The 15,757-nt window shown below is 45.3% G+C and overlaps 2 protein-coding genes across 10 annotated transcripts in view; both read right to left on the reverse strand.

The window, feature by feature from the left end:
• Positions 1-1,093: 1,093 nt before the first annotated feature.
• The window catches only part of EPDR1 (ependymin related 1), a 28,067-nt gene continuing 13,403 nt past the window's right edge, over positions 1,094-15,757 (reverse strand). Inside the window, exons 2-3 of one of the 2 annotated variants that reach the window (XM_045494391.1) lie at positions 4,190-4,398; positions 1,094-2,780 (exon numbers count right to left, since the gene is read on the reverse strand). In XM_045494391.1, the coding sequence (XP_045350347.1) occupies positions 2,584-2,780; positions 4,190-4,398 (406 nt within the window). In that variant the 3' untranslated portion in view covers positions 1,094-2,583. The remainder of the gene's footprint in view (positions 2,781-4,189; positions 4,399-15,757) is intronic. The other variant, XM_045494392.1, reaches the window with a different exon arrangement.
• NME8 (NME/NM23 family member 8) overlaps positions 4,293-15,757 on the reverse strand; it is a 104,826-nt gene continuing 93,361 nt past the window's right edge. For 7 of the 8 annotated variants that reach the window (XR_006716209.1, XR_006716205.1, XR_006716203.1 and 4 more), the window contains one exon: positions 7,042-7,583. The gene's annotated coding sequence lies outside the window, so the exon portion shown is untranslated. Of the gene's footprint in view, positions 4,399-7,041; positions 7,584-15,757 lie in introns of those variants that run through there. The other variant, XR_006716204.1, reaches the window with a different exon arrangement.

The following is a 15,757-nucleotide window of genomic DNA, read 5'->3' on the forward strand; positions in this document are numbered from 1 at the left end:
GTCCTCCTCCGGCTCGTCGTCAGCAATGCCATGTCGACAGATGAGACCCTCTTGTTTTTGACTCTGATGTCCCAGAGAGTGGTGACTAGGGAAGGCCTCCTGCCACCCAGGGGGACCCAGGCCTCGCTTCTAAGGCTCGGGTGGCAGTTGGGAAAGAGAGAGCAGTGTGAGCGCTGAGGCTGGGAAAGGAGGGAGGCCTGATCCACGGGGCTGGGGGCACCACACTAAGGAGCCTCCCCCTCACTTTGACACAGTGGGGACCCAGAGGACGGGGCACCAACAGAGGTGAAGTCAAGTCCCGCAGATGTAAAATCCTTCTGCAAGAGGGCCTTTGTATTCATATCGGCAGAATGGCCTAACTACTAAAATAGGCCGTCGGCAAAATCAAAGGGCACCCGCTTTGCCTGTCCCTGCACAAAGTAAAAGGAGTTCCTTTCCTTTCTCCTGCCAGTGGGGATGTGCACTGGGGCGGGCAGAGACAGAGATCCCGGGCTGAGGGGACATGGGCAGTTCGGCAAGGACTGGGGACCATCCTGTGGGTGGAGAGATAGGAAGTGGGCAGACGCTGTGACAACGGCTTTACCAGGCTAGACCGGCTCGAAGGCAGCTAGAAGTCCCCATCTGTGCATTCCAGATGCCGGCCTTGCCCGGGCTTCGCTCTGCTCTGAGACTCCAGGGGCATGGGCCCTGGAGATAACGGGGTCTCAGTACCGCCTTGGAACTGACTGGTTGACGGACTGAGCAGAGGATGGCTTTGAAGAGAAAAGAGCAGGGCAAGACAGAAGCTATGAAGATCTCACAAAGGCCAGTGAGCAGAAGAACCTAGACCTGGATGGAGGCCAAGGGCACACGCAGGAGCTACGCTGACAAGACTGGGGACACTGATCACCTGTGAGGATAAAGGAGAGAAATGGGCCAAGAACGCCCCTGAGGCTTCCAGCCCAGGCAACTGGGCTTTGAGGGGAAGCGCAAGCCTCTGAGAGAGGATAACGATCACTGGAAGCACGTTATTCATCAGAGCGGAGTTTGAACCCCCGAATAACCAAGAGAATCCACATATATGACAAGAGTAAATATATGAAAGAACACGAAATGCGATTAAATCTGTTTATTGAAATAAACTGTAGTACAGATTGGTTTCAGCATGTTATAGATGTCACACGTTTCTCCTACTAACAGATGATAGCCAGATGAAACACGATAGCAGAAGAATCTAGAATCATAAATTTTATTACTGAGACTCTCCCCAGAGGTCAGCAAACCCAACCCAACCCTTGAACAGATGAGGAAACTAAGGACCACACAGGCTGGCATCGTCCACTCTACAAATGTTTAGGGCACTGACCATGTGCCAGGCACTTACTCGGTGCTGGGCATATAAAAGCTAACACCACGTGGTACCCGTACTCAAGGAGCTCGTAGCCAGGCTAGTGGGCAATAGTGTCCAGTAAGCAGGAAATTAACACACGGCCGAGGCAGTGTTGTGAGAACAGCGTGCTCAAGCTATCGGGGGCACCCGATCCAGGTTCAGGAGCTGCTCTCTGAAGGTCAAGTGCGAGCTGAGCTGGCAGGGATACACGGAGCTCGTATAGACAAAGAGGTTGTGAAACAGTGCCCCGGGAAGGCCCGGGTGAGGGAAAGCACAGTGCATTTCGTTAACCCAAGGAGTTCAAGTACAAAGGAACTCCACTCCTGGATTTTGAAGACAGCAGTCTCCTGACTTCCAATTCGATGCTATTTGGAGAATACTATCCATCTTTCTAGGTCCCCTGACAAATATGTGGTGATTCGGCACATACATATCAATACTCTTGCATAGAAAAAAGGAAGCATACATGGCTCATGCTTACCCAGGTACAGACGTTAAGATTTTCAAACCCTCTTGTTTACAGTGTCTCTTGGAGGAATCATTACTTTGCATTACGGCCTCTCATTTCCTCCCCAAATTTCCATCAGTGGGGTCATGCCATAAAGCCCTTACTTCTGGAAGGGATTTTAAGGAATCACTTTGTCAGTGGCCATGGGAGCAGGAGGCGGGGCTGGGGGAGCAGTCACCACCCAGGTGCGGGCAATAAAGGAGCTGTTATCTGTAGAGCACATAAAAATTTATAGTAAAGCTGACCAAAATCGTCCTGCATTTTATTACCACCACGTGGCAGCAGTCCAGCAGTCCTCAGTCAAGTCAGTAGTGAAACACTCCTCCCTGCTAAGGCAAAGTGCTCCCGCTGACCCCAGCCCGTGCACGCCAGTGTGCTTGGATACACCTGCACAGGCAGAGAGCACACTTAAATACACCTGCACACGCAGAAGCACACAGCGCCCGCACAGGCTGTGCACCTGTCTGAAACCCCCAGGGTTGCCCTCTCTTCCCATTCCTGTCACCACACATTCTCCAGTCCACTCCCTTCTGTAAACAAAGCTTGAATCGTCAAAAAAATCGTATATACAAAGAACCCCCTATCGATGTGCATCTTCCTACAATGATGACATTTATCTCCAGTGAAGGTTCTCGTTTCTCAAAAGCCTCAAATCCCTCTCGAGGTGGGGATGACGTTGGAGGCCACCACTTCTGTGCTCACGGGCTTACCAGGAGCAATCCTCACCCATCCTTTCCGGCTGGGCCATCTGGCAGGTGCTCGGCGGGGTAAACACCGAGGGGTCTTTAATACCCAGCTGTATGTCAAAAAACCGCGTGGACAATATCACACTGTAATTTTTGGTGAAGGTTTCCTGGACGGGATAGCAATCCTTGACTGTATAAATGCCAATCCAGGTTTCATCTGTAAGAGAAAGAGAGGGTGACTTAAAAAAAACTTTTTTTTTAATCTTTACTTTTGCGAGAGAGACAAAGTGTGAGCAGGGGAGGAGTAGAGAGAGAGGGAGACACAGAATCCGAAGCAGGCTCCAGGCCCTGAGCTGTCAGCACAGAGCCCGACGCGGGGCTCGAACTCACAAACCGTGAGATCACGACCTGAGCCGAAGTAGGAAGCTCAACTGACTGAGCCACCCAGGCGCCCCCTGGGGGTGACTTTTTAATGTAGAAGGTAAGGCAAAATGCCTGTGTTGTTTGCTTTCTTTTTCTCTCGTGGGAAAATATACATAAAATTTACCATTGTAACTATTTTTAAGTAGTTTAGTGGCATTAAGTACAGCACTAAGCCATCACCACCTCCATCTCCAGAACTCTTTCATCTTCCCCAGTTGAAACTCTGTGCCCTTTGACACTAACTCCTCGTTCCCCTCCCCCAGCCCCTGGCAACCCCCGTTCCACTCTCTGTCTCAGGGAACATGACTATTCTTGGCATCTCATGTAAGTGGAATTATATGGTGGTTTTCCTTTGCTGACTGGCTTATTTCACTCAGCGTAATGTCCTCAAGGTTCATCCACATGGTAGCGTGTGACAGAATCTCCTTCCTTTTTAAGGCTAAATAATACTCCATTGTCTGTTTACACCACGTTTCGGGGATTCATTTACCTGCTGGGGGACACTTGGGTTGGTTTCCACCATCTGGAGGAATTATTATTCATTCATTCATTGTCATTAAGTATGCTGCTATACACATGGGTGCACAGATATCTTCTTGAGTCCTTGCTTTCAGTTCCTTCGGATATACACTCAGAAGTGGAATCGCTAGGTCATATGCTAATTATATGCTACACTCGGCGGTGGGGATGGAGGGAACTGTTTTCGCACTGTTTTCGACTGTTTCCTGCAGGCACCATAAAGCCTGTGTATTCGAAACAGCTTCGGGGTGGGCATATGGAAGCACCACCGAGAACAACTTTCCGTCTATATGCAAAAGCAGACACTCAGAATGACAGGAGAAGATCTGGTCACTGTAACTTGAGGAAGTGATATGGGGACTTATCTGTACCTTAGACAGACATCTTCCGTGTCATAGATCTCAGGGTCATTAAACGTCAGAGCCAAGGCTAAGCCCGTAACAGCCAGGTGGCAGAAAGGTACAGGTGGTGCTGGAAGGCAGAGGTGTTTCAAATGTGATGGGCGCATACCCTGGAGCTAAACCACTAGCAGATTACACAGGGGGCTTCAAAGCACGTGCGGGGGGACATTAAACAATTTGATTAAGCTTGTCAATTTCCTTAACTACCTTCCTTAGTGAACTTAACCTTTTTTCCCATCATGCTTTCTGGGACGCAGCACTTGGAGAGTTTTTGAAGTCTTACATGATCTAGCTGACTTTCTGTCGGACCACTCCTGGACGGTGATCTGCTCCTGGGGTCCCCCTATGGAGTACTGGTCCTCAAAGGTGGCATTCTGAGGAATGTCTAGAGGGTCCCAGGGGTCCGTCAGGGTGATCTTGGAGCACTGCTTGGTGGCTTGTTCAATCTGAAACATCACTCCATCCTTATAGAGCAAAATATATTCAAATAATCTGAAAGACAGATATAGAGAGACCATATCAGGACTTTATTGTCAGTTGTCATGCCTTTTGTCAGCACACCGTCCAAAGGCCTGCAATATGAATTACTCTTGGAATAGGACAAGCAGAAAAAAACAGTTTGGCTTGCTAGGCATTTATTTATTTATTTATTTATTTATTTATGAGCACTAGACACTTTGATAACCTAAATACAAAATAATTAAAACTAAGAGTTCAAAACTGAATATTGAATAACTGAGCACCTATTATATGCCAGACTCTGTGCTTAGGCTACAAACATGGGGAAGACAGGGCCCTGGGTTAACAGCTGGTTTGTGACATTGTAGCACAGGGACGCAGGAGGATTTGACCCTTCCTTGGTTCAGTTCTCCTTGCAGCACTGAATCGGGCATTACTGGGGTGCCCTATGTAGGGCATCGAGAAGCCGCTGAGGTCAGAACACACACCTGTGCCCCATTGTCTCAACTGTCAGTCATGAGTAATGGGTTTCGGGGTGAGGCACAGCAGTGTGAAAATTGGGCCCTCCTCCCACATCTGGAGGAGGCTGAGACAAGCAGGCAGAAGGTGAGGGGATCCCAGAACGACTGGTTTCCACACAGTTTGTCCACATGCTCTAGGCCTCGTCTCTCCTGCCCACGTGCACGCCCCATGTGTGGAGCGAGCCGGAGGTGTTCCCAGGCTGGGCCAGGAGTCTGCAGACGCGCCCTGTCTCCCAGCACATGGCATTGTCACCAATCCTGCGTCAATCTTAAAGCTAAGTAATCCTGGTGCTGGGTGAAGCCAACAGTGGGGGACGGCGGGGGGGGGGGGGGGGCTTCCGAAATGTGTTTGATCGTCAGTCTGAGACTCGGGCCACTGCTGGTCCAGCAGAGTGAGACTGCAGGCCTTGAACTCACACAGTGAAGAGCCTACAGAGGGTGCTTTCGATGGGCAAATAAAAGACAACCAACATATTATCTGTGGTATGTGAGGCTCACTCCACATCACAGCCTCCGTCTGCCTCCAGGGCGAATGTTCGCCATCCCAAGTCCGAGCTTAAAAAGCATTTTCTAGAAAAACTATTATAAATGATCACTGTCTATGTGGTCAAAATAGTACCACTATTTTAGCGTTATGCTTTCGCTTTCTACCGAGCCAGTATGGAAATGTACACATGACCTCATTTTATAGATTTAGGTATATACTTATCCTGCTTCGTTCCAGGAAACACTTGAAATGGCTTATGAGGGTCAAACCCATGCACAGACTTTTAGAAATGGGAGTGATCACAGAAAGAAAAGGAAGTGTTCATTTGCTCCGACAGTGCTCCCATAAACGTGGAGCCAACCTCTCATTATAATACACATGCAGGGTTCACACCCTACTGAAAGGCCTTCGAAGGAGATGGGGTTGGACTGTCACTGTCTTCTCATGCCCAGAAAAATCCCTGGCACATCAGTCTAAACATTCGTGTAAGGAGCACAGACACCCGGAGTGCCTGAGTGGCTCGGTCTGTTTAGCGTCCGACTCTTGATTTCTGCTCAGGTCATGATCTCGTGGTTCGTGAGTTTGAGCCCCGAGTCAGGCTCCACACAGAGCATGAACTTACCTGGGATTGTCTCTCTCTCTCTCTCTCTCTCTCTCTCTCTGCCCTCCCCAAGTTGCACATACTCTCTCTAAATAAATATTTATTTTTTTAAAAAAAGGGTACAAAGACATCCATATCAATTTTAGAGCACTGTCCATTCATCCTGTTCTACGATCCTCCCTGACAGCGGGCCCCACAGAACACTGTGTGCCCTCAGAGGTGACTGTCTTCCTTACTCTTCTCCTCACCATCAGCACCCGCCCCTTGTGCCTTCCCAAGTCCCAGGCATTGGCCTAGACAGCCATTCGTCACTTTTGCTGAAACCCCGATGGCGTGCTTCTCAAAGCGTAGTGACTGCCCCCTGGAAGATACGCACCATGGGCGGGAGAGGTGCGGGGTCCTTCCTGAGAACAGCCCTTAGCTCCCAAACCCACAGGTCGCAGAAGGTGGGAGCCTGGCAGCCATTCTGGCCATACATGGGCAGGCCCCCCTCCACGGAGCTTACGGGACCAGAGGTGAACATCCCGCCCAGGGCAAGACCATCAGATCCTCACCCACAAACATGTGGAATTGCGCCTGCACAGGTCATATGTAAACTCAGAAGCTCTGGGAGGCTGTTTCCAACATGTGAACTGAGCAAGAGGGAAGAATGAAGCAGAGAGAGGCACCAGGAAGCGGGGATTCCAACAGCTGGTCCCCCCTGGATGCATTCCTGTGTCCTCTGTTGTAATAAACTTTCCTTTCTTCTGCTTGGAACTTTTTGTGTGACTCATAACCAGGACTCATCTCTAAGATAGTTGAGGACTCCGCGGTTTCCACCTAGAGCCCTGGAGAACAGCCACTGGGACAGCTGTGTTGTGTGTCATGCGGTGTCATGGCGGACCCCTGGCCACCGCCGCCTGCCTGGGCAGCCACCAGCTGGGGAAAGGAAGGGGCAGCGGGAAAGGAATTCTGCCAGCCGCGCCCCAGGAAAGGAATTCTGCCAGGCACAAGGGGTGGGTGCCGAGGCCAGCTCTGCCCATACACACACAGAGGTAAAATTTAATTTCAAAATGAGAACTCTAGACTTGAAGGAATCGTTACAAATCGTTAACCTTTATTACTTCTGGGTGGTCTGAACACAGGTGTTTGTTACAGTGTTCTCTGTAACTTTTCTGCTTTCAAAATATTTAGTATTTTCAAAAGAGGCCATAATCTGATACCAAGGTTATGTTGACAGTGCCTTAAGTAAGACAGAAAATATTAATTCAACGGGAAACCAAATACAACCGTATAACTGTTTTTTTGTTTTTTGTTTTTCAAAATCCCATATGGGTAGAAAAGCGAGTACTGATCCATAGGCAGTTTTGGAAAAGAAGCTTTTCACAGTGCTGTTGTGGCTTGGGTGTTTATGGGAACACATTCATAGTTCAGACATAAGGTTCTCCGTCGCAAATAGGATACAGGCTCCGGAGCCTGATAGAGCCATTAGGTCAAAATGCAGAGATCAGCCAGGGTTGAAATGAATCATCTGCCTGGGATGCTGTGCGGGTTATTACCTCCGGAGACCCAAAGGACTGACTGTCTTCAACAGAAACTCGATCCCGGGAAGCAAGATCAAAGCCTGGCTCTGAAGCAAAGGAAGTTGTAAGGATGGGAGTCACAAATGACACCCCCGGGGTGCAAGCAAGGTGAGGTGCTGGAAAGGGCTTGGAGGACAAGGCGGGCAGGCCAGGCCTGGGTCAACAACAGCCTGCAAACTCCTCCTTGCTGGCCAGACCCCAAGCAAAGCACAGTTCCCGGGAGGGCCCTGCCAGGCCTGGGCTGTGAGCAAGGTCAGGCCATCCAGGCCCGGCCAAGGGGTCAGCAGGCTGAGCTCTCACAGCAGCCTCAATGCAGATGCAGGGCCCAGGCAGGGCTCCATTCTGCCGCTCGCCTCGTGGGACCAAGGATTTTTGTTGCTTCTGACAAAATTCTCAGGCTACATTGACCATTTCTGTTGTTTCCTGAAAATCCATTTTCCTAAATATTAGCCTCTACCACCCGCATGTTCTCCAAAACACTGAAAACCTGCAGAAGTTTTAGATCTTTTGAAAATGGATGTCTGGTTTTTGTAAAACTGATTCACATTCAAAGTTAAAAAAAAAAAAATCCAAACAGTACAGAAATGGAAAATGAAGTAAAAATTGCCCAGCAACTCGAACTTACAGAAATAACAACTCTTTGCCTCTGTGGCTAAACATATAGTGATATTTTCACTTAAATTTCTTAAAATTGTGGTAAAATAGAACATAAAATTTACTATCTTAAGCATTTTTAAGTGCATAGTTCAATAGTGCTAGGTACATTCATATTGTTGTGCAACCAGTCTCCAGAATTCTTTTCGTTTTGCAAAACTGAAACTCTATGCCCATGAAACAGCTCCCCATTTCTCCCCCGCCCAGCTCCTGGCAACCACTCTTCCACCTTCTGTCCCTATGAACTTGACTGCTCTAGAGACTTCCTGCAAGTGGAATCATTCAGTAGCTGTCCTTTTGTGATTGGCTTATTTCACTGAGGATAATGTCTGCAAGTTTCATCCATGTTATAACACATGTCAGAATTTCCTTCTCTTTTTAAGGCTGATATTCCATTGAATGCATATAGCACATTTTGATAATCCATTCATCTGTGGATGGATCCTGGGTTGTTTCCATCTTTCGGCTATTGTGAATGACGCTGCTATGAACATGGCTGTGCAAATATCGTACTGAGTTTTCATTATGTGTACCAGACACATTTTACACAAATGAGTGAATCTAATGTCTTTTTTAATGAGTGAATATAATGTTCTCTAACCTACACTTTACCTTAATTTTTTTTATTTTAATGTTTATCTTGAGAGAGAGAGAGAGAGAGGGAATGCAGGGGAGAGGCAAAGAGGATCCAAAGTGGGCAACAGACAGCAACAGACCCAACGCAGAGCTCGAACTCATGAATCATGAGATTACGACCTGATCAAAGTCGGATACTCAACCGACTGAGTCACCCAGGCACCCCTGAAATATTTTTTAAATGCAGAAGAGTTGAAGGACTAGTACAATGATCACCTTTGTGTCTACCACTTAGATTCAATAATTGTTACATTTTGCTATATTTGCTTTTTCTAAATATTTGCCGAAAACAAGGACTTTTTGCTTTCTGGCCACACTACCACTATCACGCCTAAGAAATTAAAATTCATTCCCAGGGGCACCTGGGTGGCTCAGTCAGTTGAGCGCCTGACTTCGGCTCAAGTCATGATCTCACGGTTTGTGGGTTCGAGCCCCGCATTGGGTTCTGTGCTGCCAGCACAGAGCGTGAAGCCTGTTTTGGATCCTGTGTCTCCCTCTCTCTCTGCCCCTCCCTCGCTCGCGCTCTGTCTCTCTCTGTCTCAAAAGTAAATAAACATTAAAAAAAATTTTTTAATAAATAAATAAATAAAATTCATTCCCTAATGCCAGCTAATATCTGGCTCATATTCAATTGTCCCCCAAAATGTATTTTAAACTCTTTTTTAAAAATAAGAATGCAGGGGCGTCTGGGTGGCGCAGTCGGTTGAGCGTCCGACTTCAGCCAGGTCACGATCTCGCGGTCCGTGAGTTCGAGCCCCGCGTCGGGCTCTGGGCTGATGGCTCAGAGCCTGGAGCCTGTTTCCGATTCTGTGTCTCCCTCTCTCTCTGCCCCTCCCCCATTCATGCTCTGTCTCTCTCTGTCCCAAAAATAAATAAACGTTGAAAAAAAAAATTAAAAAAAAAAAAAAATAAGAATGCAGTCGGGGCGCCTGGGTGGCTCAGTCGGTTAAGCGTCCGACTTCAACTCAGGTCATCATCTCGCGGTCCGTGAGTTCGAGCCCCCCCGTCGGGCTCTGGGCTGATGGCTCAGAGCCTGGAGCCTGCTTCCGATTCTGTGTCTCCCTCTCTCTCTGCCCCTCCCCCATTCATGCTCTGTCTCTCTCTGTCTCAAAAATAAACAAATGTTAAAAAAAACTTTTTTTAATAAAAATTAAAAAAATCAGAATGCAGTCAAGTCTCAAGCAATATATTTGGTTGTTATGTTTCTACTGTTTTAAAAATCTGGAACACTGCTATCTTTTTTATTTTTAATGTGGCCTTTGACTCTCTGAAGATTCCATATCCGCACATATTCCCCATTCTACATTTTTGTCAGTTTCCTAATTTAACTTGTCCCTCTATATCCTGTCATTCCTCCAAACTAGACGTGGATTCTAAAGTCTTGATGTGCTTTGGCTAAAGACTTTTGGAAAGAAATTGAGTGGGCTGTGTACCTCCTGGTGCATCACATCAGAAGACAGGTGATGTCCCATGCCACTATCAATGCTGCCAACTCTGATCACCGAGTCCTGTCCTTACTCCAGATGCCTTCAGCATAGAGGTGCTTCCCTTCACAGTTAGCAATTAATTGATCAGTAATACTTGGTGAAGCTGGGGAACAGCCTGTTAGCCAATAATTGTCATCTCATGGTTTTAGGTAAAACCATTTCCTGAATCAATTGTCACTGGAGATTGGTAGATTGGTACCAATGGTATAACAAATGACATCTATCTATTTATCTATCAATCACCACCCAGGACGCAAGGATTTTTATGTACTCAATGCACAACAAAGTCATTATTCCATATGATGCTCAAATTGTCCCAAGTTCCCTCAGTGGGAGCTGCTTCCGGCTGGTATTTGTGACTTTGATGTGCCCCCTTAGTGTTTGAATGCTGTGTATACATATGCATGTATATGTGTGTATATGTATGTGTGTGTGTGTATATATATATATATATATGTATATATATATATATATATATATATATATATGTGCCCGTGTATAAATATGCATGTATATGTGTGTATATGTATGTGTACATATGTGTATATATGTATATGCTTGTGTATATATGCATATATGTGTGTGTATGTGTTTGTGTATATATGCACATGCATCACATGTGTGTTTATGTACACACACACACACCATGTTTTGCTTTAGTGATCTCCTACTTGTGATCACTTAGATTATTTCCACAGTTTGTTAATATTAACAAAGCTGAATATAAATTGGAGGTAAACCCTTTTGGCTTTCTCTGTTTACAACTCTATGAAAAGTTTATAGACTAGAATTGTTGGATCAAATAAAATTCCCATTTTATATTTTACAAGATATTGTTTCCCAAAAGGAATTTTAACTGGATGTAGAACTTCATTCATTTTTTTTTTTTTTTTTTTTTTTCATTAGAAAGGAACTGGCGGGCGGTGCCTGGGTGACTCAGTCAGTTAAGCATCTGACTTCCGCTCAGGTCATGATCTTGCCGTCTGTGTGTTCGAGCCCTGCATCGGGCACCTACTTCGGATTCTGTGACTCCCTCTCTCTGCCCCTCCCCTGCTCATGCTCTTTGTCTCTCTCTCTCTCTCTCTCTCAAAAATAAATAAACATTAAAACAAATTTTTTTAATTAAAAAAAAAAGTACTGAAAATTTACCCAACTAAGAGCACCTGGGTGGCTCAGTCAGCTAAGCGTCCAACTCTTGGTTTTGGCTCAGGTCTTGATCTCAGGGTTTGAGAGACTGAGCCCCACACTGACAGCATGGAGCCTGCTTAGGATTCTCTCTCTCCGCCTCTCTTTCTCTGCCCCTCCCCTGCTCTCTCTCTCTGTCTCAAAATAAATAAATAAACATTTTTTAAAAAGTTTGCCCAACTATACTAAGGCAGGGGAAAATCTTTCTGTCTAGTTCAGGATAAGGTTTACAGACAGCATGAACTGCACTGTAAACAAAGCTGAGGTGAAGAAATCCAGGCTCCCAATCTCCTACTGGTGACCTGCGATCATAATTTTAATCTCCCTGTTTCTCATATGTAAAGAAAGACCAAAAATTTGAAGCTCAAAGTATTTTTATGAAGATGATTTGAGACAGCAGATATAAAATTGTTACATAAATGCAAGGGATTATAGCTTTGTAGAAAAGTCTGGCAGTGGGTACGTTTACTATCACCCGTTAATGTTTAACAGGGAAACTACGCATTTGACTTGTGTATGTAAGACCAGATCGGCTGTGTAACAAAGAAGGTCTAGTTCCTCCAGGTGGGGTGAAGGATGAAGGGGAGACCAATCTTGAATGCGATAGCGGACCCCTCTGTAGCAGCCCTGCAGGCATCTGACCCTTTCTCTCTTGCCTGCCTCTCAATATAGAGGTTGAGGAAGTACACTCATCTACTCACTTCCTTAGTTTCCCTTGGAGCTGGGGGTACAGTTGGTTCTGGCCGTGGAGATATAAAAGGAAGTCTGTTGGGTGAAGAAATGCCCTGGAGATTTCTCTTTTCCCAAAAAAGCAGACTCCTTGTCCTGCTCTATGTCCTTCATTTCCTGTCTTTGAACATAAGGGTATAATGCTTAGAGTGGAGATAGCCATCTTAAAGCCATGAGGCAACAAGTCAGTGTGCCATCTTGCAACTCTGAGCCAACATTCTAGAGTAAATGGATGGAGAAGAACCAGGGGCCTTGATGATACTGTTGAGTCAGACCTAAGGAACAAGTATCACCAGAATTCTGAGGTAAACTACAATCATCCTCGTAGTTTAAGCCCCCATTAGTCAATTTTCTGACACGTGCAGCTGAAAGCACCCTAGATGAAATAAGTAAAATCCACTGCTTTATAGTTCTTATCTATCAGATGCTTTTTTTAACAACTCTCTGGGAGCCCTTCATTCCAGAATGAGCAGGGCCCAAGGATTTGGCTAATCCCAGGACCCACAATACCAGAGCCTGACCTGGGTGTGGAGAAACCTTAATAGCTACTGCCCGTAGAGCCAGGAGGCAACTGTTTTTCTGTCTTGAATCAGAGTAGTCAAGGGGAAAAAAATACAGTCTGAGGCAGAGGTTACAGACTGGCAAATTCAGCTGGCTGACACGTTATTAGCTTTTTCCTTTCTTTCTTTTTTTTAACCAGATGAGAAAATACGAGGCTCAGAGAATAACTAAGTAGTAAATAATGTGCCGGGATTGGACTCCAGGTCTGATCTCCTATCAGATTCGTCCTAATTCACTAACACTGTGATTCTTCCCATCCACGTATAACTGCTTGGCCATCCAAGATATCTTAAATTACAGAAAAGGGAGTGTACAGATATTATATTGTGATTTCAAAAGGACTTTGGCTTTTATGGAAGAAATTGGACCAACTCTGGATTCGTTTAATATGCAATATAATATATTAGCAATTCATGCCAGCTCTGTGACTCGAGGCCGGAAGAATGGAGCTTCGGCCACTTGCCATTCTGGCGTGTACCGGGATTGAGTTACACCCTACAGTAATTATGAGACATAAAAGAAAAACGCTATTTCAAAATTGTTGTGTTAGACACAAACTCATTGTGTAGGCTGATACCAACCACATACAACAAAAGGAATATTAAATTACTTGAGAATGCAGCCCTAGGAAAAGTAAAATCAAAGAATAATTTTGCGTGCAATTTAAGAAGCTGTAAGGTGACGGGCCTCCACTGCTTGGATTCTAGTTCAAAAGAGGAAAAGCCTGCTCAAGAAATTGAAGCGTTTTTTTTTCCCCCCAAAAATGTTTCAGGAGGAATACTGGCACAGGCATATATTCTTCCCGCTGATGGAAGATAATGAAAAATTATCATGAGACAATAGTTCAAGTTGTCTCTTTTTTTTTTTTTTTCAACATTAAAAGAAAGATCCTCATTAGCACCAAGGTACCCATGTTGCCATGGTACATAGTGATTTCTGGAATTACGCATCAGAAGGTATTAAGAAGGTTGGGAGGGTACAAGGACAGTCAGGTTCATACCGTCAGCACTCCGCTTTTCAGTAGAAACTTATCAGTTGCCACTGTGTGTAAATATGAACACAGACATTCTTCCAGCTAACGTTAATGACTCTAAAATATAAATCTTATTTTTTACCTTCATTGGGATTTGGGATGATACTGAATTTAAGAAAAAAAAAGAATATGTGACCACAAAGATAGCTCTCTAATGAAAAACATGATTATCAAAATAGAAAATGTGGCAGAGATGATACAGAATACTTGGGCTATAGGAAACAAACAAACAACAGAACAGCACGTTAAAAGGTATGATTCCAGAACTCTAGGAAAAACATAGGAAGGGATGAAAAGGCTAATGGAAAGGTAAGAAATCAGGGCGCCTGGGTGGCTCAGTCGGTTGAGCAACCGACTTTTGCTCAGGTCATGATCTCGCGGTTTATGAGTTCGAGCCCCGCATCGAGCTCTATGCTGACAGCTCTGAGCCTGGAGCGTGCTTCGGATTCTGTGTCTCCCTCTCTCTCTGCCCCTCCCACACTCATGCTCTGTCTCTCTCTGTCTCAGAAATAAAGAAACATTAAAAAAAATTTTTTTTACAAGTTAAGAAATCTGGGGGAACATGAGGCACCTGGGCAGCTCAGTTGGTTAAGCATCCAACTTGGGCTCAGGTCACGATCTCATGGTTTGTGAGTTCGAGCCCCGCGTCGGGCTCTGTGCTGACAGTGTAGAGCCTACTTCAGATCCTCTGTCACTCTGTCTCTCTCTGCCCCTCCCCTGCTCTCTCTCCCTCTCTTTCTTAGAAATAAATAAATATTAAAAAAAAGAAATTTGGGGGGAACAGATGTAAGAGAACCAATACATGTAAGTAGAGAGATATTCTAAAGGAACAAAGAGAATGTCTTCCCTCTTGCTTGGAGAGTATCAAGCCTCCAGAAACAGCAGATGAAATTTCCTCTAGAGCTAGACATAGCCTGGAGATGTTAATGATGTTCCAGGATAATAATAGAAACAACCGACAAAAATTAGGGCAGAAAAAAAATTATTAAAACTAAACGAAAATCAGTTTGGTATCAGACTTCTCTTCTAGAGCTCTAAATGCCACAGCAAATTTTAAACAAAAAATACCATTATTACCCAATGAACTGCTTATTTATTTTGAGAGAGACAGAGACAGCATGCGTAGGGGAGTGATAGAGAGAGAGGGAGAGAGGAAATCCCAAGCAGGCTCTGCACTGCCAGCACAGAGCCTGACACGGGGCTCGAACTCAGGAGACTGTGAGATCATGACCTGAGCCAAAACCAAGAGTCAGGTGCTTAAGTGACTAGGCCACCCAGGTGCCCCTATTATCCAATGAATTGTATACACCCCAAAGTTACCATTATGCAAAATAGCAATAAGTAGATGTTCTCAGACATTCAAACTTTCTGGAAGTATACCATGGCACCAGTACCCTTGCAGAGGAAAATTAATTGAATACATTTTCTAGCTGACATAAACATGAATCAAAATAAAGGATTCAGGTAGATAAGAATATTAGCATAAAAGAAATTGCAGCGAATAATAAAAGGAATAAAATAATCTACGTTTCTTTTGTGGCAAAGCTACTTAGAAGTTTGTACAAACACTCACAAAATAAAAAGTCCTCTGTGCTTAACAAGTGAGGAAGTTGACCTTATAGAGGCTTGACTCAGCCTAGTGAAAGAAGGAAACACTAGAAACCATCCAAACACTTTAAATTCTTTTCGACATAGTGAGTGGGACCTAAGTAAACACGCGTCCTTTACAAAAGAAATTGTGTTCTGGTGACAGAAAAGTGGATTCCCAAGTTTCACCCTCTAACTCCTTAGGGGAACTGAGACAGCAAGAGGGTGGCTCCTTGGGGGTCCTCAGGGCAAGCCAGACAATACATGGCGCTGGATGGGGCGGTGGGGGCAGAGGGGGGTGAGGGGGGATCATGATCCAAAATACAGTGTATGACAAAGGGGATGGGTA

The sequence above is a fragment of the Leopardus geoffroyi genome, chromosome A2 (assembly GCF_018350155.1).
Source record: "Leopardus geoffroyi isolate Oge1 chromosome A2, O.geoffroyi_Oge1_pat1.0, whole genome shotgun sequence".
Lineage (NCBI taxonomy): Eukaryota > Metazoa > Chordata > Mammalia > Carnivora > Felidae > Leopardus > Leopardus geoffroyi.